This window comes from Ascaphus truei, chromosome 17, assembly GCF_040206685.1.
Source record: "Ascaphus truei isolate aAscTru1 chromosome 17, aAscTru1.hap1, whole genome shotgun sequence".
Taxonomy (NCBI): domain Eukaryota; kingdom Metazoa; phylum Chordata; class Amphibia; order Anura; family Ascaphidae; genus Ascaphus; species Ascaphus truei.
In genome coordinates, this window is record NC_134499.1 from 18,881,122 (window position 1) to 18,908,972 (window position 27,851).

Sequence of the window (27,851 nt, forward strand, 5' to 3'; positions counted from 1 at the left end):
TCTTTTTCCCAGTGCTTTCTGGCTCAAGAGGTGTCGGGCTCTGTGTTCCTGATTTGCCTTGTCATAGAGGTGTCGGGCTCTGTGTCCCTGCACTGTCTGGTCTCTGTGTGTCCCTGCACTATCTGGTCCTAGAGGTCTGGCCTCTGTGTGTTCCTGCACTGTCTGGTCCTAGAGGTCTGGCCTCTGTGTGTCCCTGCACTGTTTGGACCTAGAGGTCTGGCCTCCGTGTGTCCCTGCACTGCCTGGTCCTAGAGGTCTGGCCTCTGTGTGTCGCTGCACTGTCAGGTCCTAGAGGTCTGTTCTCTGTGTGTAGCTGCACTGTCAGGTCCTAGAGGTCTGGTCTCTGTGTCCCTGCACTGTCAGGTCCTAGAGGTCTGGTCTCTGTGTCCCTGCACTGTCAGGTCCTAGAGGTCTGGCCTCTGTGTCCCTGCACTGTCAGGTCCTAGAGGTCTGGTCTCTGTGTCCCTGCACTGTCAGGTCCTAGAGGTCTGGTCTCTGTGTGTCCCTGTTTGTTTGTTCCTATAAAAGGCGGCTGGGTCTCGTTAGCCAGTTTAATTGGACACGTCTTGCTGCCTCCGAGGTCACCCAGGGGGGCTTTAAACATCTAATTAACCTGCAAGTCCTTCAGACACCTGCGTGCAGCGCTCGGAACTGCGACCTCTTCCTCCTTAACCCTTTCCAGTCTCTTGTGCGTTTAATTCCTCCCCTTCCTCTCTAGGTCAATGTAATCCCTCTCCGACCTGAATAAACCCCTTCCCCTCTCCAACCTGAATTAACCCCCTCCCCTCCGACCTGAAATAACCCCTACCCCCCTCTCCGGTCTTAATTAACCCCTGCTCTGACCTGAATGTACCCATTCTGCCTGGATCCCTGGTTTAACCCCTCGCTGCCCTTGCAGAGCTCAAGGCCTCCGGCACAGCACACTTCCTCACCTTCCTGCTGAACACGACGGATTATCGCATACTGCTGAAGGATGAGGATCACGACCGAATGTACGTGGGGAGCAAGGACTTCATCCTGTCCCTGGACCTGCAGGATATCAACCGCGAACCGCTCCTTGTAAGTACCCTGGGTGTGGGAGACCACACTCCCCCAGCACTGTGTTTACTGCCCCCCCTGCACCGCGTGTATTAATACCCCCCCTGCACGTGTGTATTACTACCATCCTCCTGCACGTGTGTATTACTGCCCCCCCTGCACGTATTACTACCCCCCTGCACCGCGTATATTACTGCCCCCTGCACCATGTATTATTGCCCTCCCCTGTGCTTTACTGCCCTCCAAATCCAGAGAACCAGGAAACAACATTACGCCCCAGCAGGGCTTTCCTCAGGGTAGCAAACATTGGTATCAGTGGGTGTGATTTCCCTGTGTATGTAGTATGACCGGGGACATCACCCATGCAGCCATGTGTCCTTCCCGTGTGCTGCCTTTGCCCCGTTGTGTAATATCCCTGATCACTTTCTATAGGATACGTTGATGATGTACAGTATCTTTAGCCCAAGCACACGGAGGCGCTGCACTGCCGGTTCAACACCATTACTCTTCATTCATCGTAGTTTAGCATTAGATTTCGAAGTGACGCGGTACTAGAGGTCGCTGAGCCCCACTACGTTTTTATTTTATTTAAAACACAGCAGTATTACTCCTTTAGTACCTGCGCACTCAAGGATCCACTCTGTAATTAAAGAGGAAATGTTGATTTGCTTTGGGAATCTTCTGTCCCTTTCTGTATTCTATTTATTTAGAAACTAATTAAAACATGATCCAAATAACTTAATGGATGTATACAGTATCTCTATTCAGCGCTTAACAAAAGAGACAATACAGTATAGGGAATTATAGTGCATATAAGTGCAACAAACAAAATCAAACAACAGGACAGGAAATCCCTGCCCTGGGGAGCTTACAATATAAGTGGTATGATGGGAGACAGCAGGTGAGGGAATAAGTGGTGTTGATGGCAGTGCCTCATAGGAGTGACTTTGGGTGTGGGACAGTAGCCATAAGTCTAGGCCAGTGGTGGCCAACTCTAGTCCTCAAGGGCCTCCAACAGGTCAGATATTCAGGTTATCCCTGCTTCAGCACAGGTGGCTCAGTCAATGACTGCACCCCTTGTGCTGAAGCAGGGATATCCTTAAAACCTGCCCTGTTGGTGACCCTGACCGGTTCATGGACTGGAGTTGGCCAGTCCTGGTCACTCTATTTGAGCGCTTCATTTAAGAGTTGAGATTTAAGGTTTGTCTTAATGTTTCATCAATCCTGAATTTGAAGCACCATTTCAATTTGTTAAACCAGTTTGACCTCTGCTCAGCACAGGGGGACCCAGGTGACGTCACCGAGGTGTCACCTCCGGTGTATGCATCTTGTTGTGGGCTTAATACTAAAGGGGTTAGTCCTGCCCAGGACACCAGTGACCAGGATGAAGGCCAGGGACAAGTTGAGTACAATAAATGCCGCTGATTGACCCATCGGAAAATGTAACTCTTTTAAGAGTTTTTTCTAAAAACGTGACATTTCCATGATCAACAAAAGCTCTGCAGGGTTTTTCCAATCTATATCCAATGTCTCCCGGTGATCAGACTGTTTGTCAGTCCTCAAGTCCGCAGGTAGATAGTTCTCCCTGCTCTGTCCATGGTTAGCAATGTCATAAGAAATCCGTCTGACGGATAAACGGAAGGAGCTGATATTCTGGATTTCTGTGTTCCCGCATTAATTCTTACGGTATGGAAAAAAGGTATTCACTGGTGGTGCCGATCGGGGCACTATCGTATGGAAACTTTTATTGAAGTTAATTTGTCCCGACCGGCACTATCGCAGTTTAATGCATAAACCGCAAATAGGTAACAAGGTTATATTGTGGAGGGCCCCTGTAATAGGTTACATCTGTCACTGTTCGTTATTCTGAGGAATACCTAGTTTGGCCGAAACATTGGCTCTCTTTCTCGCTTATCTCTCCTCCTGCCTGCCCCCCGGGGGTCCCGCTCATTGCTCTCTGTGTTTGCAGATTCACTGGCCGGCGTCCCAGCAGCGGATAGAAGAGTGTGTGGTATTTGGGAAAGACCGTAATGTGAGTATGGACTACAAGGACCAGCATGCATTGCAAACACAGCGAGAGCAGTAGTACAGGGCAATTAAAGAACCAAAGACAAATAGCACACACAACTCCTCCCCTCACTCAATCTCTCTTTCTCTTTCCCCTCACTCCCTCCCCCCCACACCTGTATCCCCCCATTTCTCCCCCCCCCCCCCCTCACAGGGAGAATGCGGTAACTTTATCCGCCTGATCCAGCCTTGGAACCGGACACATCTGTACGTCTGCGGTACCGGAGCGTATAACCCAGTGTGCGCCTACATCAACCACGGGCGCAAAGCGCAGGTACCAGGGGAGCAACGCTCTGCAGCAGCACCGCCCCCCAGCGCAACGCTCTGCAGCAGCACCGCCCCCCCAGCGCAACGCTCTGCAGCAGCACCGCCCCCCCAGCGCAATGCTCTGCTGCAGTTCCACCTATCGCAGCACTCTGCAGCAACACCTCCCACCTAGCGCAACGCTCTGCAGAAGTACTTCCCACCTCAGCACAATACTCTGCCGCAGCACTACTCACTCCTGAGCACGGCGGTGCTTGGGTGAACCTCTGCAGCTTTTGGTCATAATTGGGTTAATGGAGCGATGCTCTGCAGGTCTCTCTGTCAGGAAAGGGTTAATGGAGCAGTGAACTATAAAGGGGATGAGACCGCTCGTCCAATAATGCAATATAAATTCTAATTCAAATAAGCAGGTGCTCGGAAGGGATAAAGATATCTATGTATAACAGTGTTTATCCAAGAGGGATCAAAAAAGTATCCCCATAGCACCCGGCACTCAATGCTGGATAAATTATTCTGGACGACAATATTCCAATAGGAAAAATTACCTATGTTAACAAATGTATAGGGAATTAATGACCCTTGTACCAAAAAGTCCCAAGAAAATAAAGTTTTATTAGTCTAAATACTTATTAAAAACACACATATATACATCATTCAAAACTATTAAAAAAAAAACATTCAGAGGTGGCTGTTAGAGTAGGCAGCAATTCAGTGAACTATCATACAGTGGATAGGAAATCAAATGATCTTCATATACAGTATGCTTAGCAGTGGATCATGCCATTTGGTATATGATAGAGAGTTAGTTCGTAGTAATACCTTATATCAGTTAGTTTAGGCTTGTAAATGTAACATTTTTAGCATAAATGCAGCCAAATCTCGTCCCTCTATATACTGACCCTATATATTTATTTATTTTATTTATAAAATATTTTACCAGGAAGTAATACATTGAGAGTTACCTCTCGTTTTCAAGTATGTCCTGGGCACAGAGTAAAACAAAATAATACATGGTTACAAATACAGTTACATAAATGAACAAGGTATACATTATATACAAGACATTGCATGCACAGTTAAAGAAAATATATATTATGAGCGTATGAAACAGTTACAGACCAGATTAAAGTGTGAGACAGTCTTAGATTTGAAAGAACTTAAGCTGGTGGTGGATATGAGAGTCTCTGGTAGGTTGTTCCAGTTTTGGGGTGCACGGAAGGAGAAGGAGGAACGTCCGGATACTTTGTTGAGTCTTGGGACCATGAATAGTCTTTTGGAGTCTGATCTCAGGTGATAGGTACTGCATATATGTACTGAGTCTGCTCTCCGAGCATATAACAGGCTTGACTATACACTTGGTGATATAATTATAGCAGTGCTACGGACCATTAATGCAGCATGTAGGGCTTGCAAATGTATAGAGAGCACATGTGGGTGTCCAAAGGCTTAGTATAGCCCCACAAATGCTCCGTGACCACAGCGGGTCACACACTGAGTCTGTATCGGGACTCGATGAGGTATACAAGAACCCTCCTCGACAGTCACTCCCCCCCGGCAGCCCCCTCCTCGGCAGTCGCCCCCCCCCTCAGAAGCCCCCTCCTCGGCAGTCACTCCCCCCCCCAGACGCCCCTTCCTTGGCAGTTGCCCCCCCGGCCTGACGATCACCAAGGTAAGTCTATTTTTTTTAAATATGTATTGGGTTTTTTAAATATGTACTTGGGGGGGGGGGGGTTAATATGATCTAATTATTTTATTAGGGTCGAGCGGTTAATTAAACTTTCTTTTGTATATACATGGAGTTTTAATATGTACTGGGGTTTTTTTAATATGTAATGATTTCATAAAAAAAATATGTACTGGTTTGTTTTTTTAGATGCATTGGTTTTTTTATATATGAGCATTGGAGAGCCTTTTAATATATATATTTTTTATATATATGTATAGGGGGGTTATATGTATTGGTGAGGTGTTTTTTGTTTGTATGTATTTGGGCAGGTTATATATATTTGGGGGGGTTTATATATATTTGGAGGGGTTTATATATATATTTGGGTGGTTGGGAGGGCTGTATATATTTGGGGGTGGGGATTTTTTTGCATGTATTGGGGTGGGAAGATTTTTGCATTGGGGGTGGAGTTTTTTGTACATTTTGTGTGGGGAATTGTCGGAGGGGGGAGAGTGAGAGGAGAAAGGGGGTGAGTGAGGAAAAGAGGGAGTAAGAGTGAGACGCAGGGGAGAGAATTACATTTGAGGCGGGGGGTTTGAGTGAGTGGGGTAATTAATGGAGGGTGGGAGGAGAAAGAAATTCATGGGAAGAGGGAGAGAAGCAGAGGGGGCTCACGAGGTGTGAAATGGAGCCTGGGGATGGGGGTGGGGCCCAGTCAGAACTGTAGTCCTGGCCCCAAATCTGTCTGCGCCCCTGCCTAGGTCAGTCATGCTGACCGCAAGAGCAAGGGGGGGTTTGGGAGTCCCAGGTGTGCTGAAATATTAAAGTTTTAGTTTGTAACGCTGACCCAAAATTATACTGCTGGTTGGCTATCGAATGACACTATTCAAAGGCGTTCTCCCTGCCAATGTCTCTCAGGGTGTAAGGATCCATCATTCGGGCTTTCTTCCGTGCAGAGGAGCAGCAAACCCAGGACTGGATCATACTGTGACCTGCAGTCGGGGAAGGGGTTCACTCCAGTGAGGGATGCAGGAGGAGGGTGTGCCGGAGGGCCTTGCAGAGCATCGCAGTGTGGGGGTCCCCGAGGTGTGTCCCCCCCTACTCATCTCTCCCCCTCCCCCCGCAGGATTACGTGTTTAACCTGGATAGAGGCAGCGTGGAGTCGGGGAAGGGGAAGTGCGCGTACAACCCCAAGCTGGACACTGTGTCAGCAATTGTCAGTAAGTGACACTCCTATACTCACCCCACACACACAGCTCTGTCACTCACCTCCATCCTACCGCATGCACCCTCATTCTCACCTTCACTAATTCTCTCATACCCACTCACTTCCACCCTCAATCGCTCACTTCCACCCTCAATCGCTCACTTCCACCCTCAATCTCTCACTTCCACCCTCAATCGCTCACTTCCACCCTCGCTTGCTGAGACCCTTGCTCCCTTCCACCCTCACTTTTGCCCTCGCTCGTGAAACCCTCACTCGCTCACTGGAACTCTTCATCACTCATTCTCACCTTTGCTAATTCTTGCACACACGTGCACTTACCCCGTTGCACACACAATTTCACACTTTTCAGCAGCCTCCCTCCATACGCCACTTCTGAGTGAGGCCTTTAAGGAGTGAAGGGTTAATGCAGAGTGACCTGAAGCAGCTGCAGTTTCCGGAGGGAGGGGGCAGACTGCCAGATCTCACTCCCCGCTAATCCACGCGCCCCACCCCGAGAGAAATCCGCGGTGTGATCCCCCCCTCACCTGTGAGGCTGCGTTACAATCCCAAGTCGAGACTTCGTAATTAAAGGCTTATCGTGGCTACCGCGAGATTTACTTGCACCCCCACCTACAAACTGAGACAACACAGTTTTGTGGAAGTAAACATTTTGACCACAGCTTTATTGCCTTAACAATATTTGAAAATAAACTGTCAGCCAGTCACTAGTCAATTGTCTTCTGGTGGGAGCCCTTCTCCAAACCGCCCTATCCTAGCATCTGGTGGGAGCCCTTCTCCAAACCGCCCTATCCTAGCATCTGGTGGGAGCCCTTCTCCAAACCGCCCTATCCTACCATCTGGTGGGAGCCATCTCCAAACCGCCCTGTCATTCGTTCACCCTTGGTCCCCCTTTCTGGCCATCTGGGCCTAACCGCATTGGTTAAAGCCCAGCTTCCTAAGACTTGTGCCAGTGGTACATCGTCAGACCACCTGCGTCGGTGCCTCCGGCCTGCACAATTTTTTCAGGGGGACCTCTATCTGGGGCCCAACTACATCGGGTGGAGCCTCATTTTGGGTATTCGCGGTGTTCCTACGATGCCTGGAGACAGTTCCGCCACCCAGAGGCCCCATTAAGACTACTTACTGGTAACTCACCCCACACACCAAACTGTGACCCTAAACCCTGACTGCTGATCGCTTGCAAAGGCCTGCGTATGTTATTAATAAAATTTCCATGCCCTCATCCGCCAGGTGCACCCTGTCCCTCCTATGCCACGTATGCCCCCTGTCCCCAAATTCCACATGCTTCACAGTCAGCTCCCCGCAAGAGAGGATGAACTTATGGATGTCTCTGTTCACTTCTCGCTTTCTCGATGCCCACCCAACTGCGCGCCCCCCTCCATACCAGCCGAGGTATAATCTCTGACCAAATAATGACTGCATCATTCCAGGGGGTTTTAAATCTGGCGGATTAAGTCCAAAGACTTGGTGGACACCATATCGTTCCCGCCCAGGTGGATCATTATCACGTGGGGCTTCTTGCCATAGACAGCCAGCGCACTTGTGGTGGTTTGCACCAAATCTCTCCAGCACATTCCTCTCTTACCCAGCCATCGTATGTTCATCCTCCCTCGTGGGATTCCCTGCTGCAGACCCAGCGTGCTCGCTGCCCGCTCCCGGGCCCAGTACATGAAAGAATGGCCTATCAGCCAGACTTCCCGCGCTGCGCCTGCTTTCCCCCACAGTGAAGACAGAAAGCACGTTAGAACTGCACGATTATCTTAATTGCTCACCTGCCTGGACCTAATGCAATGTAACCCTTGTAAGCATTTGATTTCCACCTTCCCAGGTCCTTAAACTGCGCGATAGGCAGACCCTGCTCGGAAGCTACCATTGCTGCCCCAATCCTAAATGAGGGGGTCCCAAAGTTGGTGGCGTCTATGCCTCCTGTTTCTAGGCAGCGTTTAAAATGCTGAAATTTGGTTAGAGGAGTTGAATCTCTATGCGCCAGCAAGAGCACAGCCCCTTACCGGAAGCAAGTACATTTAAATAGACTGACTGATTAGGAAAATGCAGCAGACACAGTTGTTTGCGGGGCATAGGAAAACAATTAAGCATTAATCAAGTATAAAAAAAACTTCTTTAAAACATAATAACTGGTGAAATAATGTTGTTATTATCACATAATGAGACCAGAAGGGAGAAAATACACAATAACTTGAGATATCAAACACTGACTACATTTAATATGATCTATAAACACTTTAGTCTCTAGATGTTAGTGTCTGATTGTTAAAATGTATTTAACTCCATTAGACTGCACTACATTGTATTGAATATACTTCGCTGCTACACTAGTAATTAGATACATTCTGAATATACAGAGCAGAGTATAAGGAGCTAAGTTGCAACATAAATACATACAAGTAGAAAAAAAAGTATCCTTTCAAGGGGATAAACCAGGGCTCAAGGGGTGTGACACACTATAGGTGTGTTGGAGCCTGAGTGCATAACAGTAAAGGTCCTTCACTCATAAGTTTGAAACTTTAAGCGGAGCCTGTCCCTTTAGCAAGTATAAATTCTGCACATATATAGAGAGTCAGCTTTACTCATATGATGGAGGGTATTACTAGGCTAGACCCTAGCTCTAACTAGAGCATGCACTGAGTCAAACATATTGTAACGCCTGTATGCCCGCAGGCCTGGCCAATCCCCAGTACTGAGGTGGGTAAGGGTTTAACAAGCACCCACAGCAGTGAGGGCGTGCCCGGAGTGTGGTAATTGCGTTGCCGGCCTGGTGAGTAAGGGTTACCGTTATACTTGCTGCGTCCGGGGCGCCAGAGGTCGGAAGGTATTGTCCAAGAGCCAGAGTCCAGGGATTGGAGAGAGCAGCGTAGTGATGTCCGAAAGCGAGAGTTCAAGGGCAGGAGAAGGCAGCGAAGTCAAAGTCCAAAGCAGAGTTCAAGTTCAACCAAGGGAATCCAAACAGAAGCAGGGACAGGAACCAGAGCTGAAACAGACAAGGGAGCTGGGCATAGACACTGCACACACAGGAGCCACAGGAAAGCTATGCAGAGCAAGGAAAGAGAGGACAGACTGGGGTTATAAAGGAGGGAGGACAAGTAGCAGGAAGGGGTGGAGCAGGGGTTTGACTGGGAGCTTGTAGGGATAGGTGTGAGGGATCAGGGGAGGAGACAGGAAGGTACTCAAGGGTAATAGTCTGCAAGCTCCAGGGGGCGGAGCCAGTACCTGGGGAGGGTTGGTAAGTAGAGCAGGTGCGCGCGCCCTCTGTAACACAGTCTCGAGAGTACCAGAGCGTGGGGGAAGGATCGCGGAGGAGGTGCTCGGCTGGAGAGTATGAGAGGGGGAAGGAGCGAAGGAATGCGGCATTGACCTGTGTATGCGGCATGGCACAGTATCCTCCCCTATAATCACATCTCCGAACAGGCCAGTGTGCCTGATAGTGTTTGATGCTGCTAAAAGGTCCCCTACTCTAAAGGCTCCAAAAGAGGGGAAAGTGAAAGCCACTTTAAATAAACTTTAACTAGCCCTGGGCAGGCTGACTCTGCCGCCTTGTTCAAGCTCTGTTACCGGCTCCCTCTTATCCCCCGGCTTGCGCTCCCCTCTGCCCCAACCAATAAGTATCCGCCGCAGGAGGAAGTCCTTGCTGACATCTACCCGCCACTGGAAGTGAAGAAAAAATGTGAGGCCCGCTAGTGTACACCCTGCTCTTGACCGTGACATGCCCATCTGATTCTGGTTAAGTCCAAAATTGATTCGTTGATGGGTTCTGCTAACCTTACCGCTAACCTTGGGCGGCCGTCCAGAAAATGCGCAACTGCTGCCATGCGTTATTATACAATTTCCATGTACAGGGGGCTAGCGATTGCTGCACCAAACTCCATTAATCCCTCTGCCCTAACTCATACAGACAATTTGGGCAGGTCAAGCCTCTTTCCCGCGTGCCTGGGACTGCCCGCCTAAATGCCGGCCAGTTGAAGCGAGATAATGCATCTGCGATTATATTAAGCTTCCCTGGGACATGCTCTGCTTTAAAGTTTACATTCCCCAGCATGCACTGCAGGACCAGCCTGCGCAATAACCTTATCACCAGTGGTGACGTTGCCGATAGGCCGACAACTGCCTCTACTACCTCCACATTGTCCGACCAGAATATTATATGCCTGTGACAACTCCTTGGCCCATAACTCATCTGCCACTATAATGGGGAACAGCTCCAGGAAAGCCATGTCCTTCGTTAGCCCGGTGTCCGCCCAGTCAGGTGGCCATGGACCCGCACACCACTCCATGCTCAAGTATGCCCCAAACTCGTTCTGGGCTGCCGTGAGCTGCTGGCATGCTCCATGAGGTATGCTGCGGGGAGCTGCTGGGGCGTCAGTGCTGGGTTTGAGCACGCACAGGGTTTAAATACTCTATACGAGTCGTCGTCATCGCCCCTACCCCGCTGCGCAAATCTTAAACCCTCGTGATGAGGGGGAGAAGGTGAGGAGAGCCGGCCATCACAGCTACCAACCCTCTGGAGGCACAACAGCCATTATGCGGGCGACGGCCCCATCTTGGGACCTCTGCCTTTCTTAGGAGGAGCTGCCGGGCTGAGAGCCAGTGCTCTGAGCGTCACTCATGCTGCGGCATAGAGCTGGGCTGAGTATCACTGCACATTGCCAACTGTGGAACAGACAGAAAAACCACTGTAACAAGCCTCCAATACAGCTAACGAGGTGCCCAGCTGTCAATACCCCTGTAATAAACTGCCCCTCCTATTCCTGCACTAAACTGCCCCCACAGTTCTCACTGTGCCCCCTCTCACTTTCTCTCCTCCCCCCGCACCCCCAGACGAGGAGCTGTACTCCGGTGTGTATATAGATTTTATGGGCAGAGACGCTGCCATCGTCCGCACCATGAGTAAGCGGTCCGCCATGAGAACCGAACAGTACAACTCCCACTGGATCAACGGTCAGTACCATGTGCACCCCACACCGCACATTGCAGAGCCCTCTAACAGAGGGGGTTGTGCACGTTCCTGTGTGTGACGTGTCCTGTATGTGCAGACCCGGCGTTTGTCCACGTGCAGCTGATCCCGGACAGTGCGGAGCGGAACGACGACAAACTCTACTTCTTCTTCCGGGAGAAATCCGTGGACACCTGGCATAGCCCCAATATATACTCCCGCATCGGGCGTGTCTGCCTGGTGAGTCATGGGATACTGTACCATTCCTATCCTGCTCCCCCCACACCCAGCATTCTCACACTGCTCCCCTCGCACAACCAGCACTCTTACACTGCCCCCCTGCACCCAGCGCTCTTACACTGCTCCACCCTGCACCCAGCGCTCTTACACTGCTCCACCCTGCATCCAGCGCTCTTACACTGCTCCCCTCGCACACCCAGCGCTCTTACACTGCTCCCCTGCACCCAGCGCTCTTACACTGCTCCACCCTGCATCCAGCGCTCTTACACTGCTCCCCTCGCACAACCAGCACTCTTACACTGCCCCCCTGCACCCAGCGCTCTTACACTGCTCCACCCTGCATCCAGCGCTCTTACACTGCTCCACCCTGCATCCAGCGCTCTTACACTGCTCCCCTCGCACACCCAGCGCTCTTACACTGCTCCCCTGCACCCAGCGCTCTTACACTGCCCCCCTGCACCCAGCGCTCTTACACTGCTCCACCCTGCATCCAGCGCTCTTACACTGCTCCCCTCGCACACCCAGCACTCTTACACTGCCCCCCTGCACCCAGCGCTCTTACACTGCTCCCCTCGCACACCTAGCGCTCTTACACTGCTCCCCCACCACACCCAGCACTCTTACTCTGCCCCCCTGCACCCAGTGCTCTTACACTGCTCCACCCTGCATCCAGTGCTCTTACACTGCCCCCCTGTACCCAGCGCTCTTACACTGCCCCCCAGCACTCTTACACTGCCCCTCTGCACCCAGCGCTCTTACACTGCTCCACCCTGCACCCAGCGCTCTTACACTGCCCCCCTGCATCCAGCGCTCTTACACTGCCCCCCTGCACCCAGCGCTCTTACACTGCCCCCCTGCATCCAGCGCCCTCACACTGCTCCACCCTGCACCTAACGCTCTTACACTGCTCCACCCTGCATCCAGCGCTCTTACACTGCCCCCCCTGCACCCAGCGCTCTTACACTGCCCCCCTGCACCCAGCACTCTTACACTGCTCCCCTCGCATACCCAGCACTCTTACACTGCCCCCCTGCACCCAGCGCTCTTACACTGCTCCCCTCGCACACCCAGCGCTCTTACACTGCTCCCCTCGCACACTCAGCGCTCTTACACTGCCCCCCTGCACCCAGCGCTCTTACACTGCTCCACCCTGCATCAAGTGCTCTTACACTGCTCCACCCTGCATCCAGCACTCTTACACTACTCCACCCTGCACCCAGCGCTCTTACACTGCTCCACCCTGCATCCAGCGCTCTTACACTGCTCCCCTCGCACACCCAGCACTCTTACACTGCCCCCCTGCACCCAGCGCTCTTACACTGCTCCACCCTGCACCCAGCGCTCTTACACTACTCCACCCTGCACCCAGCGCTCTTACACTGCTCCACCCTGCACCCAGCGCTCTTACACTGCTCCACCCTGCACCCAGCGCTCTTACACTGCTCCACCCTGCACCCAGCGCTCTTACACTGCTCCACCCTGCACCCAGCGCTCTTACACTGCTCCACCCTGCAATCAGCGCTCTTACACTGCTCCACCCTACACCCAGCGCTCTTACACTGCTCCCCCCGCACCCAGCGCTCTTACACTGCTCCCCCCCCACACCCAGCGTTCTTACACTGCTCCCCCCCGCACCCAGCGCTCTTACACTGCTCCCCCCGCACCCAGTGCTCTTACACTGCTCCCCCCCCACACCCAGCATTCTTACTGCTCCACCCTGCACCCAGCTCTCTTACACTGCTCCACCCTGCACCCAGCGCTCTTACAATGCTCCCCTCGTACACCCAGTGCTCTTACACTGCTCCCCCCGCACCCAGCGCTCTTACACTACTCCACCCTGCACCCAGCGCTCTTACACTGCTCCACCCTGCACCCAGCACTCTTACACTGCTCCACCCTGCACCCAGCACTCTTACACTGCTCCACCCTGCACCCAGCACTCTTACACTGCTCCCCCCACACCCAGCGTTCTTACACTGCTCCCCCCCCATACCCAGCGTTCTTACACTGCTCCCCCCCCACACCCAGCGTTCTTACACTGCTCCCCATGCACCCAGCGCTCTTACACTGCTCCCCCCCCACACCCAGCGCTCTTACACTGTACCCCCTGCACCCAGCGCTCTTACACTGCTCCCCCCCCCCACACCCAGCGTTCTTACACTGTTCCACCCTGCACCAAGCGCTCTTACACTGCTCCCCCCGCACCCAGCGCTCTTACACTGCTCCCCCTGCACCCAGCGCTCTTACACTGCTCCCCCCCCACACCCAGCACCCTTACACTGCTCCCCCTGCACCCAGCGCTCTTACACTGCTCCCCCCCACACCCAGCGCTCTTACACTGCTCCCACCACACCCAGCGCTCTTACATTGCTCCCCCCCACACCCAGCGCTCTTACACTACTCCACCCTGCACCCAGCGCTCTTACACTGCTCCACCCTGCAATCAGCGCTCTTACACTGCTCCACCCTGCACCCAGCGCTCTTACACTGCTCCACCCTGCAATCAGCGCTCTTACACTGCTCCACCCTGCACCCAGCGCTCTTACACTGCTCCCCTCGCACCCAGCGCTCTTACACTGCTCCCCCTGCACCCAGCGCTCTTACACTGCTCCCCTCGCACCCAGCGCTCTTACACTGCTCCACCCTGCACCCTGCGCTGTTACACTGCTCCACCCTGCAATCAGCACTCTTACACTGCTCCACCCTGCACCCAGCGCTCTTACACTGCTCCACCCTGCAATCAGCGCTCTTACACTGCTCCACCCTGCACCCAGCGGTCTTACACTGCTCCACCCTGCAATCAGCACTCTTACACTGCTCCACCCTACACCCAGCGCTCTTACACTGCTCCCCCCTGCAATCAGCGCTCTTACACTGCTCCCCCCCGCACCCAGCGCTCTTACACTACTCCCCCCGCACCCAGTGCTCTTACACTGCTCCCCCCGCACCCAGCGCTCTTACACTGCTCCGCCCGCACCCAGCGCTCTTACACTGCTCCCACCACACTCAGCGCTCTTACATTGCTCCCCCCCCACACCCAGCGCTCTTACACTGCTCCACCCTGCACCCAGCGCTCTTACACTGCTCCACCCTGCACCCAGCGCTCTTACACTGCTCCACCCTGCAATCAGCGCTCTTACACTGCTCCACCCTGCACCCAGCGCTCTTACACTGCTCCCCTCGCACCCAGCGCTCTTACACTGCTCCCCCTGCACCCAGCGCTCTTACACTGCTCCCCTCGCACCCAGCGCTCTTACACTGCTCCACCCTGCGCTCTTACACTGCTCCACCCTGCAATCAGCACTCTTACACTGCTCCACCCTGCACCCAGCGCTCTTACACTGCTCCACCCTGCAATCAGCACTCTTACACTGCTCCACCCTGCACCCAGCGCTCTTACACTGCTCCCCTCGCACCCAGCGCTCTTACACTGCCCCCCTGCACCCAGCGCTCTTACACTGCTCCCCTCGCACCCAGCGCTCTTACACTGCTCCACCCTGCACCCTGCGCTGTTACACTGCTCCACCCTGCAATCAGCACTCTTACACTGCTCCACCCTGCACCCAGCGCTCTTACACTGCTCCACCCTGCAATCAGCGCTCTTACACTGCTCCACCCTGCACCCAGCGCTCTTACACTGCTGCACCCTACACCCAGCGCTCTTACACTGCTCCCCCCTGCAATCAGCGCTCTTACACTGCTCCCCCCGCACCCAGCGCTCTTACACTACTCCCCCCGCACCCAGCGCTCTTACACTGCTCCCCCCGCACCCAGCGCTCTTACACTGCTCCGCCCGCACCCAGCGCTCTTACACTGCTCCCACCACACCCAGCGCTCTTACATTGCTCCCCCCCCACACCCAGTGCTCTTACACTGCTCCACCCTGCACCCAGCGCTCTTACACTGCTCCCCCCTGCAATCAGCGCTCTTACACTGCTCCCCCCGCACCCAGCGCTCTTACACTACTCCCCCCGCACCCAGCGCTCTTACACTGCTCCCCCCGCACCCAGCGCTCTTACACTGCTCCGCCCGCACCCAGCGCTCTTACACTGCTCCCACCACACCCAGCGCTCTTACATTGCTCCCCCCGCACCCAGCGCTCTTTCACTGCTCCGCCCGCACCCAGCGCTCTTACACTGCTCCCACCACACTCAGCGCTCTTACATTGCTCCCCCCCCACACCCAGCGCTCTTACACTGCTCCACCCTGCACCCAGCGCTCTTACACTGCTCCACCCTGCACCCAGCGCTCTTACACTGCTCCACCCTGCAATCAGCGCTCTTACACTGCTCCACCCTGCACCCAGCGCTTTTACACTGCTCCCCTCGCACCCAGCGCTCTTACACTGCTCCCCCTGCACCCAGCGCTCTTACACTGCTCCCCTCGCACCCAGCGCTCTTACACTGCTCCACCCTGCGCTCTTACACTGCTCCACCCTGCAATCAGCACTCTTACACTGCTCCACCCTGCACCCAGCGCTCTTACACTGCTCCACCCTGCAATCAGCACTCTTACACTGCTCCACCCTGCACCCAGCGCTCTTACACTGCTCCCCTCGCACCCAGCGCTCTTACACTGCTCCCCCTGCACCCAGCGCTCTTACACTGCTCCCCTCGCACCCAGCGCTCTTACACTGCTCCACCCTGCACCCTGCGCTGTTACACTGCTCCACCCTGCAATCAGCACTCTTACACTGCTCCACCCTGCACCCAGCGCTCTTACACTGCTCCACCCTGCAATCAGCGCTCTTACACTGCTCCACCCTGCACCCAGCGCTCTTACACTGCTGCACCCTACACCCAGCGCTCTTACACTGCTCCCCCCTGCAATCAGCGCTCTTACACTGCTCCCCCCGCACCCAGCGCTCTTACACTACTCCCCCCGCACCCAGCGCTCTTACACTGCTCCCCCCGCACCCAGCGCTCTTACACTGCTCCGCCCGCACCCAGCGCTCTTACACTGCTCCCACCACACCCAGCGCTCTTACATTGCTCCCCCCCCACACCCAGCGCTCTTACACTGCTCCACCCTGCACCCAGCGCTCTTACACTGCTCCACCCTGCACCCAGCGCTCTTACACTGCTCCACCCTGCAATCAGCGCTCTTACACTGCTCCACCCTGCACCCAGCGCTCTTACATTGCTCCCCCCCCACACCCAGCGCTCTTACACTGCTCCACCTTGCACCCAGCGCTCTTACACTGCTCCACCCTGCACCCAGCGCTCTTACACTGCTCCACCCTGCAATCAGCGCTCTTACACTGCTCCACCCTGCACCCAGCGCTCTTACACTGCTCCCCTCGCACCCAGCGCTCTTACACTGCTCCCCCTGCACCCAGCGCTCTTACACTGCTCCCCTCGCACCCAGCGCTCTTACACTGCTCCACCCTGCACCCTGCGCTCTTACACTGCTCCACCCTGCACCCAGCGCTCTTACACTGCTCCACCCTGCATCCAGCGCTCTTACACTACCCCCCCTGCACCCAGCGCTCTTACACTGCCCCCCTGCACCCAGCACTCTTACACTGCTCCCCTCGCACACCCAGCACTCTTACACTGCCCCACTGCACCCAGCGCTCTTACACTGCTCCCCTCGCACACCCAGCGCTCTTACACTGCTCCCCTCGCACACCCAGCGCTCTTACACTGCCCCCCTGCACCCAGCGCTCTTACACTGCTCCACCCTGCATCAAGTGCTCTTACACTGCTCCACCCTGCATCCAGCACTCTTACACTACTCCACCCTGCACCCAGCGCTCTTACACTGCTCCACCCTGCATCCAGCGCTCTTACACTGCTCCCCTCGCACACCCAGCACTCTTACACTGCCCCCCTGCACCCAGCGCTCTTACACTGCTCCACCCTGCACCCAGCGCTCTTACACTACTCCACCCTGCACCCAGCGCTCTTACACTGCTCCACCCTGCACCCAGCGCTCTTACACTGCTCCACCCTGCACCCAGCGCTCTTACACTGCTCCACCCTGCACCCAGCGCTCTTACACTGCTCCACCCTGCAATCAGCGCTCTTACACTGCTCCACCCTACACCCAGTGCTCTTACACTGCTCCCCCCGCACCCAGCGCTCTTACACTGCTCCCCCCCCACACCCAGCGTTCTTACACTGCTCCCCCCCGCACCCAGCGCTCTTACACTGCTCCCCCCGCACCCAGTGCTCTTACACTGCTCCCCCCCCACACCCAGCATTCTTACTGCTCCACCCTGCACCCAGCTCTCTTACACTGCTCCACCCTGCACCCAGCGCTCTTACACTGCTCCACCCTACACCCAGTGCTCTTACACTGCTCCCCCCGCACCCAGCGCTCTTACACTGCTCCACCCTGCACCCAGTGCTCTTACACTGCTCCACCCTGCACCCAGCACTCTTACACTGCTCCACCCTGCACCCAGCGCTCTTACACTGCTCCACCCTGCACCCAGCACTCTTACACTGCTCCCCCCACACCCAGCGTTCTTACACTGCTCCCCCCCCATACCCAGCGTTCTTACACTGCTCCCCCCCCACACCCAGCGTTCTTACACTGCTCCCCCTGCACCCAGCGCTTTTACACTGCTCCCCCCCCCCCACACCCAGCGCTCTTACACTGTACCCCCTGCACCCAGCGCTCTTACACTGCTCCCCCCCCCACACCCAGCGTTCTTACACTGTTCCACCCTGCACCCTGCTCTCTTACACTGCTTCACCCTGCACCAAGCGCTCTTACACTGCTCCCCCCGCACCCAGCGCTCTTACACTGCTCCCCCTGCACCCAGCGCTCTTACACTGCTCCCCCCCCCACACCCAGCACCCTTACACTGCTCCCCCTGCACCCAGCGCTCTTACACTGCTCCCCCCCACACCCAGCGCTCTTACACTGCTCCCACCACACCCAGCGCTCTTACATTGCTCCCCCCCACACCCAGCGCTCTTACACTGCTCCACCCTGCACCCAGCGCTCTTACACTGCTCCCCTCGCACCCAGCGCTCTTACACTGCTCCCCCTGCACCCAGCGCTCTTACACTGCTCCCCTCGCACCCAGCGCTCTTACACTGCTCCACCCTGCACCCTGCGCTCTTACACTGCTCCACCCTGCAATCAGCACTCTTACACTGCTCCACCCTGCACCCAGCGCTCTTACACTGCTCCACCCTGCAATCAGCGCTCTTACACTGCTCCACCCTGCACCCAGCGCTCTTACACTGCTCCACCCTGCAATCAGCACTCTTACACTGCTCCACCCTACACCCAGCGCTCTTACACTGCTCCCCCCTGCAATCAGCGCTCTTACACTGCTCCCCCCCGCACCCAGCGCTCTTACACTACTCCCCCCGCACCCAGCGCTCTTACACTGCTCCCCCCGCACCCAGCGCTCTTACACTGCTCCCACCACACTCAGCGCACTTACATTGCTTCCCCCCCACACCCAGCGCTCTTACACTGCTCCACCCTGCACCCAGCGCTCTTACACTGCTCCAGCCTGCACCCAGCGCTCTTACACTGCTCCACCCTGCAATCAGCGCTCTTACACTGCTCCACCCTGCACCCAGCGCTCTTACACTGCTCCCCTCGCACCCAGCGCTCTTACACTGCTCCACCCTGCGCTCTTACACTGCTCCACCCTGCAATCAGCACTCTTACACTGCTCCACCCTGCACCCAGCGCTCTTACACTGCTCCACCCTGCAATCAGCGCTCTTACACTGCTCCACCCTGCACCCAGCGCTCTTACACTGCTCCCCTCGCACCCAGCGCTCTTACACTGCTCCCCCTGCACCCAGCGCTCTTACACTGCTCCCCTCGCACCCAGCGCTCTTACACTGCTCCACCCTGCACCGTTACACTGCTCCACCCTGCAATCAGCACTCTTACACTGCTCCACCCTGCACCCAGCGCTCTTACACTGCTCCACCCTGCAAGCAGCGCTCTTACACTGCTCCACCCTGCACCCAGCGCTCTTACACTGCTGCACCCTACACCCAGCGCTCTTACACTGCTCCCCCCTGCAATCAGCGCTCTTACACTGCTCCCCCCCGCACCCAGCGCTCTTACACTACTCTCCCCGCACCCAGCGCTCTTACACTGCTCCCCCCGCACCCAGCGCTCTTACACTGCTCCGCCCGCACCCAGCGCTCTTACACTGCTCCCACCACACCCAGCGCTCTTACATTGCTCCCCCCCCACACCCAGCGCTCTTACACTGCTCCACCCTGCACCCAGCGCTCTTACACTGCTCCACCCTGCACCCAGCGCTCTTACACTGCTCCACCCTGCACCCAGCGCTCTTACACTGCTCCACCCTGCAATCAGCGCTCTTACACTGCTCCACCCTGCACCCAGCGCTCTTACATTGCTCCCCCCCCACACCCAGCGCTCTTACACTGCTCCACCCTGCACCCAGCGCTCTTACACTGCTCCACCCTGCACCCAGCGCTCTTACACTGCTCCACCCTGCAATCAGCGCTCTTACACTGCTCCACCCTGCACCCAGCGCTCTTACACTGCTCCCCTCGCACCCAGCGCTCTTACACTGCTCCCCCTGCACCCAGCGCTCTTACACTGCTCCCCTCGCACCCAGCGCTCTTACACTGCTCCACCCTGCACCCTGCGCTGTTACACTGCTCCACCCTGCAATCAGCACTCTTACACTGCTCCACCCTGCACCCAGCGCTCTTACACTGCTCCACCCTGCAATCAGCGCTCTTACACTGCTCCCCCACACCCAGCGCTCTTACACTGCTCCCCCCCCCACACCCAGCGCTCTTACACTGCTCCCCCCACACTCGGTGCTCTTACACTGCTCCCCCACACCCAGCGCTCTTATACTGTTCCCCCCCCGCACCCAGCGCTCTTACACTGCTCCCCCCCACCCAGCGCCCTTACACTGCTCCCCCCTACACCCAGCGCTCTTACACTGCTCCCCCCACACCCAGCGCTCTTACACTGCTCCCCCCCCCACACCCAGCGCTCTTACACTGCTCCCCCCACACTCGGTGCTCTTACACTGCTCCCCCACACCCAGCGCTCTTACACTGCTCTGTCCTCACCTAGCGCTCTTACACTGCTCTGTCCTCACCCAGCGCTCTTACTCTGCTCCCCCCACACTCAGCGCTCTTACACTGCTTTGTCTTCACCCAGCGCTCTTACACTGCTCCACCCTGCACCCAGCGCTCTTACACTGCTCTGTCCTCACCCAGCGCTCTTACACTGCTCCACCCTACACCCAGCGCTCTTACACTGCTCTGTCCTCACCCAGCGCTCTTATACCGCTCCCCCTCTCTTTAGAATGATGACGGACATAACTGTTGCCTGCATAAAACATGGAGCACATTCTTAAAAGCGAGACTGGTCTGCTCTGTGCGCGGAGCTGACGGAATCGAGACGCATTTTGATGAATTGCGTACGTACCATGGGGGGAGGTGCAGGGGAGTGGGTTTGCATGTGGGGGTGCACGAGGTGTTTGTAGGGAGGATGCAGGGGGTAGGGTTTGTAAGGTGTGGGGGGAAGAGTGTGCGGGGGGGGTATTTGTGGCGTGTGCGGAGGGGAGTGGTTGGGGTGTCCGGGGTGGGGGGAGTGATTGTGGGGTATGAGGGGGGGAGTGTGTGCTGGGGCAGTGTTTGTGGTGTGTGCAGGGGGAGTGTTTGTGGGGTGTGCGGGGGAGAGTGATTGTGGGGTGTGAGGGGGGGAGTGAGTGCTGGGGGAGTGTTTGGGTTGGGAGTGTGTGCTGGGGGAGTGATTGTGGGGTGTGCGGGGGAGAGTGATTGTGGGGTGTGAGGGGGGGGAGTGTGTGCTGGGGGAGTGTTTGGGTTGGGAGTGTGTGCTGGGGGAGTGATTGTGGGGTGTGCAGGGGGAGTGTTTGTGGGGTGTGCAGGGGAGTGTTTGTGGGGTGTGATGGGGGAGTGATTGTGGGGTGTGAGGGGGGGAGTGTGTGCTGGGGGAGTGTTTGGGTTGGGAATAAGCTTTTAATTGCTTAAGGTTTCTCTGCTATAATTCGGAAGTTAACCCATTCCCTGCCAGTGAGTCGGGCACCCCGTTGCTCTGCATAGGGTTAACCCCGTCGCTGCCGCTCACCCCACTCTGTCTGTCCAACAGAGGACGTCTTCATCCAGCAGACACAAGACAATAAAAACCCTGTGATATACGCCGTGTTCTCCGCCTCTGGGTGAGTAACGTCTTCCCCGCCATGTACAGTAGTCCTGTCCCAACCCCCCCCCCCGCCCTGTCCCAACCCCCCCGCCCTGTCCCAACCCCCCCGCCCTGTCCCAACCCCCCCGCCCTGTCCCAACCCCCCACCCTGTCCCAACCCCCCCCACCCTGTCCCAACCCCCCCCACCCTGTCCCAACCCCCCCCCCACCCTGTCCCAACCCCCCCCCCACCCTGTCCCAACCCCCCCATGCTCAGTACTGCTCTATCCTCACGCTGCGCTCCCCCCTCTGCAGCTCGGTGTTTAAGGGTTCCGCAGTGTGTGTGTACTCCATGGCTGACATACGCTTGGTGTTTAATGGGCCGTTTGCTCACAAGGAGGGTCTAAACTACCAGTGGGTGCCATATTCTGGGAAAATCCCGTACCCCCGGCCTGGCACGGTGAGTACTCCCCCCCCCCTCATGATACCCCCACACCTTATATTCCCGCCCTGGCATGATGAGAACCTTTCCTTATACCCCCTCCTGATACCCCCACACCTTATATTCCTGCCCTGGCACGGTGAGAACCCCTCCTTATACACCCACACCTTATAACCCCACACCTTATACCCCCCTCCTTGCACAGTGATATCCCCCCCCCCTCCTCAGAGCCCCGCACCTTATATCCCCAGCCTGGCACAGTGAGAATCCCCTCCTTATAACCCCACACCTTATAGCCCCCTACTTATGCCCTTGGCCTGGCACGATGAGAACCCCCCTTCCTTATACCCCCCTCATTATACGGCCGCACCTTATACCCCGTCCTTGCACAGTGAGAACCCCCCTCCTTATACCGCCACACCTTATACCCCCCCCCACACACCTTATACCCCCATCATACCTCCCCCCGGGCCACCTTTTATATTTACTCCCCACACCACCTTATATATAGCCTCCCCCTATACGCCCGGCCTGGCACGGCGAGAACCCCACCACACACCTTCTACCCCCCCTCCTTATACCTGGCACAGTGAGCACCCCCTTATATATATACTCCTCCACCTTATACCACCACAACACCTACTTATATATACCCCCCTCTCCTCAATATAACCCTGGCCTGGCATGATAACATAAAACAAATATAATCACTGCGCTTCTCCATGTAAAGAGCATGCAGCTAGTGAAGGAAATGGCCATACAAATGTGCAAAACAGAAAGTGAATCCCTGCGCTTCTCCCATAGGGATAGCAATCAATGGGGAATATATATATATATATGTATGGTGTAAATATCTATAAGAAAAAAGGAGACTTTTGGTATACATCCTTTGATCAAATAATGGCATGATAACACCCATCCCCTTTCTCTTTATATCCCCGGACTGACATAGCCAGCCGCCCACCCCCTTCTTACAGCTACTACCTGGCACAATTACCTCCCCCCCCCCTTTACCGCTCATGGCACTTCACTAACGCACCCTTTGAGTTACCTTTTCCCTCTTCTGCTCTGACCTCTCGTCCTGTGCTCCCCCCCAGTGTCCAGGTGGCATCTTCACCCCTTCTATGAATTCCACCATGGATTACCCAGACGAGGTGATAAATTTCACACAGAAGCACCCGGTGATGTACAACGCGGTGTATCCCGTGCATCGTCATCCGCTGCTCGTCCGGACCAATGTCAACTACAAGTTCACCAGCATCGCCGTGGACCAGGTGGACGCATTCGGTGTGCGATATGAGGTGCTATTCCTGGGCACAGGTAACATGGGCTTCTCAACCCCCCGCAGATCGCTGCCCCTCCCCCCTGCAGAGCATCGCCCATCGCCACCCTCCCCCCTGCAGTGTCGCCTCTCACTGCCCTCCCCCCCTGCAGAGCATCGCCCATCGCCACCCTCCCCCCTGCAGTGTCGCCTCTCACCATCCTCCCCCCTGCAGAGCGGCGCCCATCGCCACCCTCCCCCCTGCAGTGTCGCCTCTCACCGTCCTCCCCCCTGCAGAGCGGCGCCCATCGCCAACCTCCCCCCTGCAGTGTCGCCTCTCACCGTCCTCCCCCCTGCAGAGTGGCGCCCCTACCCACCCTCCCCCTTGCTGATTTTTCCCCCTTCAGAGCGTTGACCCTTGCTGCCCTCCCTCCTGAAGAGCGTTACCCCTCGCAGCAATCCCGCCCCTTGTTGAGCGTTGGCCCTCCCCCTGCAGTGCATCACCCTCCCCCTGCAGAGCATCACCCCTTTCTGCCACCTCTGCAGAGCATCGCCCCTCCCTGCCCTCCCCCTGCAGAGCGTTGCCCCTCCCATCCCCCACAGATCATCACCCCTTGCTGCTCTCCCGCCCCCTGCAGAGCGGGGCAATCACTGCCTTCAAGTCCCCTACAGAGCGTCGCCCCTTGCTGCCCTCCCTCCTGCAGAGCGTCGCCCCTTGCTGCCCTCCTGCAAAGCGTTGCCCCTCGCAGCACTCCCGCCCCCTGATGAGCGTTGGCCCTCCCCCTGCAGTGCATCGCCCTCCCTCTGCAGAGCATCGCCCCTCACTGCCCTCCACCTGCAGAGCATTGCCCCTCCCTTCCCCCACAGAGCATCACCCCTTGCTTCCCGTCCGCCCCCTGCAGAGCGTCGCCCCTTGCTGATCTCCGGCACCCGCAGTGTAGTTTTTCACTGCCCTCCCCCCAGAGAATATAGTTTCTCAATCCCAACTATGCAAGTGAGACCTGCAGAGCATCGCTCCATAGTAACCGCCCCCCCCCGTAGAGCATCACCCCTCGCTGCCCTCGCATAGCATAGTTTCTGCAGAGCATCGCTCCATAGTAACAGTCTGTCCATCCGTCCCCCGCAGAGCGTCGCCCCTCGCTGCCCCCACAGAGCATAGTTTCTGCAGAGCATCGCTCCATGGTAACCGTCTGTCCCCCCCTCCCCCGCCCGCCCCAGATCAGGGCACCGTACAGAAAGTGATCGTTCTGCCCAAAGACGACAAGGAGACGGAGGAGCTGATCCTGGAGGAGGTGGAAGTCTTTAAGGTGAGACCTACTTCCTGGCGCTATGTCCTGCCTGCGCTAATAAAGTGGGGGGCGTTGGGGGGGAGCGGGGATAGGAGCGTGCCAGTTTGGCTGTACTCGGAACCACTTCTTTTTGCGTGTGTCATACAACCCTAATATGTTGCTGCCTGAGTGTCACGGATACTCACTACAACCTGGACAAGACCGCAGAGCTGAGGTGGGGAAGTATGTAACCACCGCCCTAAACCACGGAGACTGGTCCGGATAGCAGGGTCAGTGACGTGTAATCGGGTCAGGGTAGGTGAGGGTACTTGCCGTGGCCCGGGGTTGGAGAGAGTAGAAACGCCGTAGTCCGTGTAGCCGAGGTCGTGGGATGGAGAGAGCAGAAATCCGATAACAAGCTGTAGTCCAGGGATTAGGAAGAGACGGGTCAGGCACGGGCAGGGTCAGGCACGGGCAGGGTCAGGCACGGGCAGGGTCAGGCACGGGCAGGGTCAGGCACGGGCAGGGTCACAGCAGAGATCAAGACGAGACAGAGACAGATAGTCAGGCTGCAATGAGCATGGCGCAGAAACAGCTGTCTATGCCCAGCAACAAGACAGAGGAGTGGGTGAACATAAATAGGGAGGTGAACCAATGACCAGGAGGCAAGGGGGAGTGGACTAGCAGTAGGTAAAAAGGAGGAAGTGACCTCAGATCCAGGTGTTAAGCAGCTGAGGGAGGTCACGTCATTAATGGCAGAGTGGGGTGCACGCGCGGGAAGCGCTTGGCGTAAAGGGGGGTGCGTGGCGGCGGGGGTGCGCGCAGCCCTGTGGATGATCAGAATGACGTGCCGAGGGGGCGTGACCCTGACACTGAGGCACAGGGAGGTAATGATTCGCTGGGTTCCTCCCACTTCAAAGACAGTGTCAGTACTTATACCCCGCTCCTACATTGAGCCCTTGAGTTCGAGGGTTTAGGGTCTCCCGCCTCGTTACTCCCCTCCCCCCCGCCCGTCCCCAGTATCCTGCACAGAAGTCTCCTGCAGTACAATGGTCAATTTATGAGCTTTGCCAGTTACAGGGATGGAGTATGTCCCCGCGGCCGGGCGCTGTCCCCCTGTCCCCTCCCCCCGAGACGGTGCCCCTCTCCCCGCCACCCATACCCCCCTCCTGTGTGAGTAACAGAGTAACATCTCCCTCTCTGTCTCCCAGGTTCCTGCATCCATCAAAACCATGAAAATCTCATCAAAGCGAGTAAGTGGCAGACTGGGGGAGGGGTTAAGGGGTAATTACTCTACAGACAGGGAGAGGGGTTAAGGGGTATTTACCCTACAGACAGGGAGAGGGGTTAAGGGGTATTTACCCTACAGACAGGGAGAGGGGTTATGGGGTATTTACCTTACAGACTGGGGGAGGGGTTAAGGGGTATTTACCCTACAGACAGGAAGAGGGGTTAAGGGGTATTTGCCTTACAGACTGGGGGAGAGGTTAATGGTTATTTACCTTACAGACTGGGGGAGGGGTTAAGGGTTATTTACCCTGCAGACTGGGGGAGAGGTTAAGGTTTATTTACCCTACAGACTGGAGATTAATTAGATTACAACTCGTTTTCTCCTCTCACAGCACCAGCTTTACGTGGCTTCCGTGTCTGGCGTGACGCGCCTTGCTCTGCATCGCTGTGACAAGTACGGAGAGGTGCATGCAGACTGCTGCCTGGCCAGAGACCCCTACTGCGCCTGGGACGGGAAGAACTGCTCCCCTTACTCCGCCTCCTCTCAGACGTGCGCAGGGGGAGGGACCTGAGGGAAAGAGGGAGGAGTTTGATGGGAGGTGCGAGGAGGTGGAGCCGTGAGATGGTGTGGACCCTGTGGGAAGGTGTGAGAAGGGGAGGAGGTGTGAGAAGTATACGGAGAGCTTACAATCTAATATCCCTGTGACGGTCGGAAGTCACGGAGAGGTCTGATCATGCCTGAGTGCCAGACCGTCGGTAACTCAAACAGCGGGTCACCGTTATACTGAGTCTATCCAGACTCCGCTCGCTGGGGACGTGCCTCAGTCCTACTGACAGCGAGGTATACCCGCTCGGGCTAGGACAAAAATATGCCCCAAAACATCCACTACCATCCCTAGCCTCACTGTGCTAGGATGGTAACATTACCCAACAGAACCATTAGAGGGCCCACTCCAAGAACCACGCTCCTATACCCGGGATACTCCCCACCCAATCCTGGGAACACTGACCCAGAGTACACCCAGGGAATCCTAGCCTGACCTTCCTAGAAGGGTAGTTACTCCCCTAGAATAACTAGGGGTCGTACCCCAAGAGCCACGCTCTTATGCCTGAGACACTGGCCCCGCACGTCTGGGGTCTCTGACCCAGACTACACCCTGGATTCCAAGTAGAGAAATATGAGAAACCATCAGCGCACAGCCAAGGAAGCCAGGTTGAGAATATAATAAAAAAATATCTATTTATTGATGAAACATCACCCAAAGGACGTGTAAGGAACCCTCCAATGCGTTTCGCACCCTCACGTGATTCATCTAGGAGTGCGATGATGTCATGACGCCACGCGCGTTCATGTCCCAGGGTGCCATCACCCGAAATAGCCAGGAAGCAGGAGTAGAGCCGTGTGCCGTGTTTCCAAATTTGGCGCCAAACCAAGATGACATCACCACGCCACTCGTGCACATGCGCAGAGGCTCCTGCGCGCACACCAGCTCTCCGCTAACAACAAAGTGGAGAGCTCCCGATACACAGCCGTGCCACCTCCGATAGAAAGTGCCACATAAAACAGACATGTTGACAGCTCAAGAAGGACAAAGACACACAAAGTTAATCGCACCATCTACCCCTCCTCATACTTCCAGGAATGAATGTACTATTGCACAATAACAACATAATAAAGATACTATAAACACTCAACATGTGCATAGTAAATCCTTATAATAATAAGATGATTCATTTTGGACACATCATAAGTAAAGGGGGGAAGCGGGAGGAGAGAGGGGAGTGGGAGGCTGAAGAGAGATATAAAAAGGAATTTGATTCGGTCACCATATAAAAAATAATAATAACGTGGATCGGATACATGAATATAGCATAAAAAGCATACTGTCAAAATCAACGCAATTAATATTGTATATATAGAATTGGCTACTATAAATCAGAATGATATATCGAACATTTGAGGTATAACAAAACCCTTCTCACTAACAATTGGGAATTGGAAAATATTATATTGTAAAGAAGTACTAGCTTAGAAAGTGGCTTAAATTCCATTCCGCGTTTAGACCGCATGGGACATG

General features: G+C 55.6%; 1 protein-coding gene across 3 annotated transcripts in view; it reads left to right on the forward strand.

Moving 5' to 3' along the window:
* LOC142468065 (semaphorin-3F-like) overlaps positions 1-27,468 on the forward strand; it is a 47,225-nt gene extending 19,757 nt beyond the window's left edge. The window contains exons 3-15 of one of the 3 annotated variants that reach the window (XM_075574160.1): positions 899-1,059; positions 3,008-3,070; positions 3,260-3,379; positions 6,162-6,255; positions 11,097-11,216; positions 11,312-11,451; positions 20,733-20,847; positions 21,540-21,609; positions 21,888-22,032; positions 23,112-23,334; positions 24,494-24,582; positions 25,755-25,796; positions 26,166-27,468. In XM_075574160.1, the coding sequence (XP_075430275.1) occupies positions 899-1,059; positions 3,008-3,070; positions 3,260-3,379; positions 6,162-6,255; positions 11,097-11,216; positions 11,312-11,451; positions 20,733-20,847; positions 21,540-21,609; positions 21,888-22,032; positions 23,112-23,334; positions 24,494-24,582; positions 25,755-25,796; positions 26,166-26,345 (1,562 nt within the window). In that variant the 3' untranslated portion in view covers positions 26,346-27,468. Of the gene's footprint in view, positions 1-898; positions 1,060-3,007; positions 3,071-3,259; positions 3,380-6,161; positions 6,256-11,096; positions 11,217-11,311; positions 11,452-20,732; positions 20,848-21,539; positions 21,610-21,887; positions 22,033-23,111; positions 23,335-24,493; positions 24,583-25,754; positions 25,797-26,165 lie in introns of those variants that run through there. The other 2 variants (XM_075574161.1, XR_012788574.1) reach the window with 2 other exon arrangements.
* Positions 27,469-27,851: the final 383 nt, after the last annotated feature.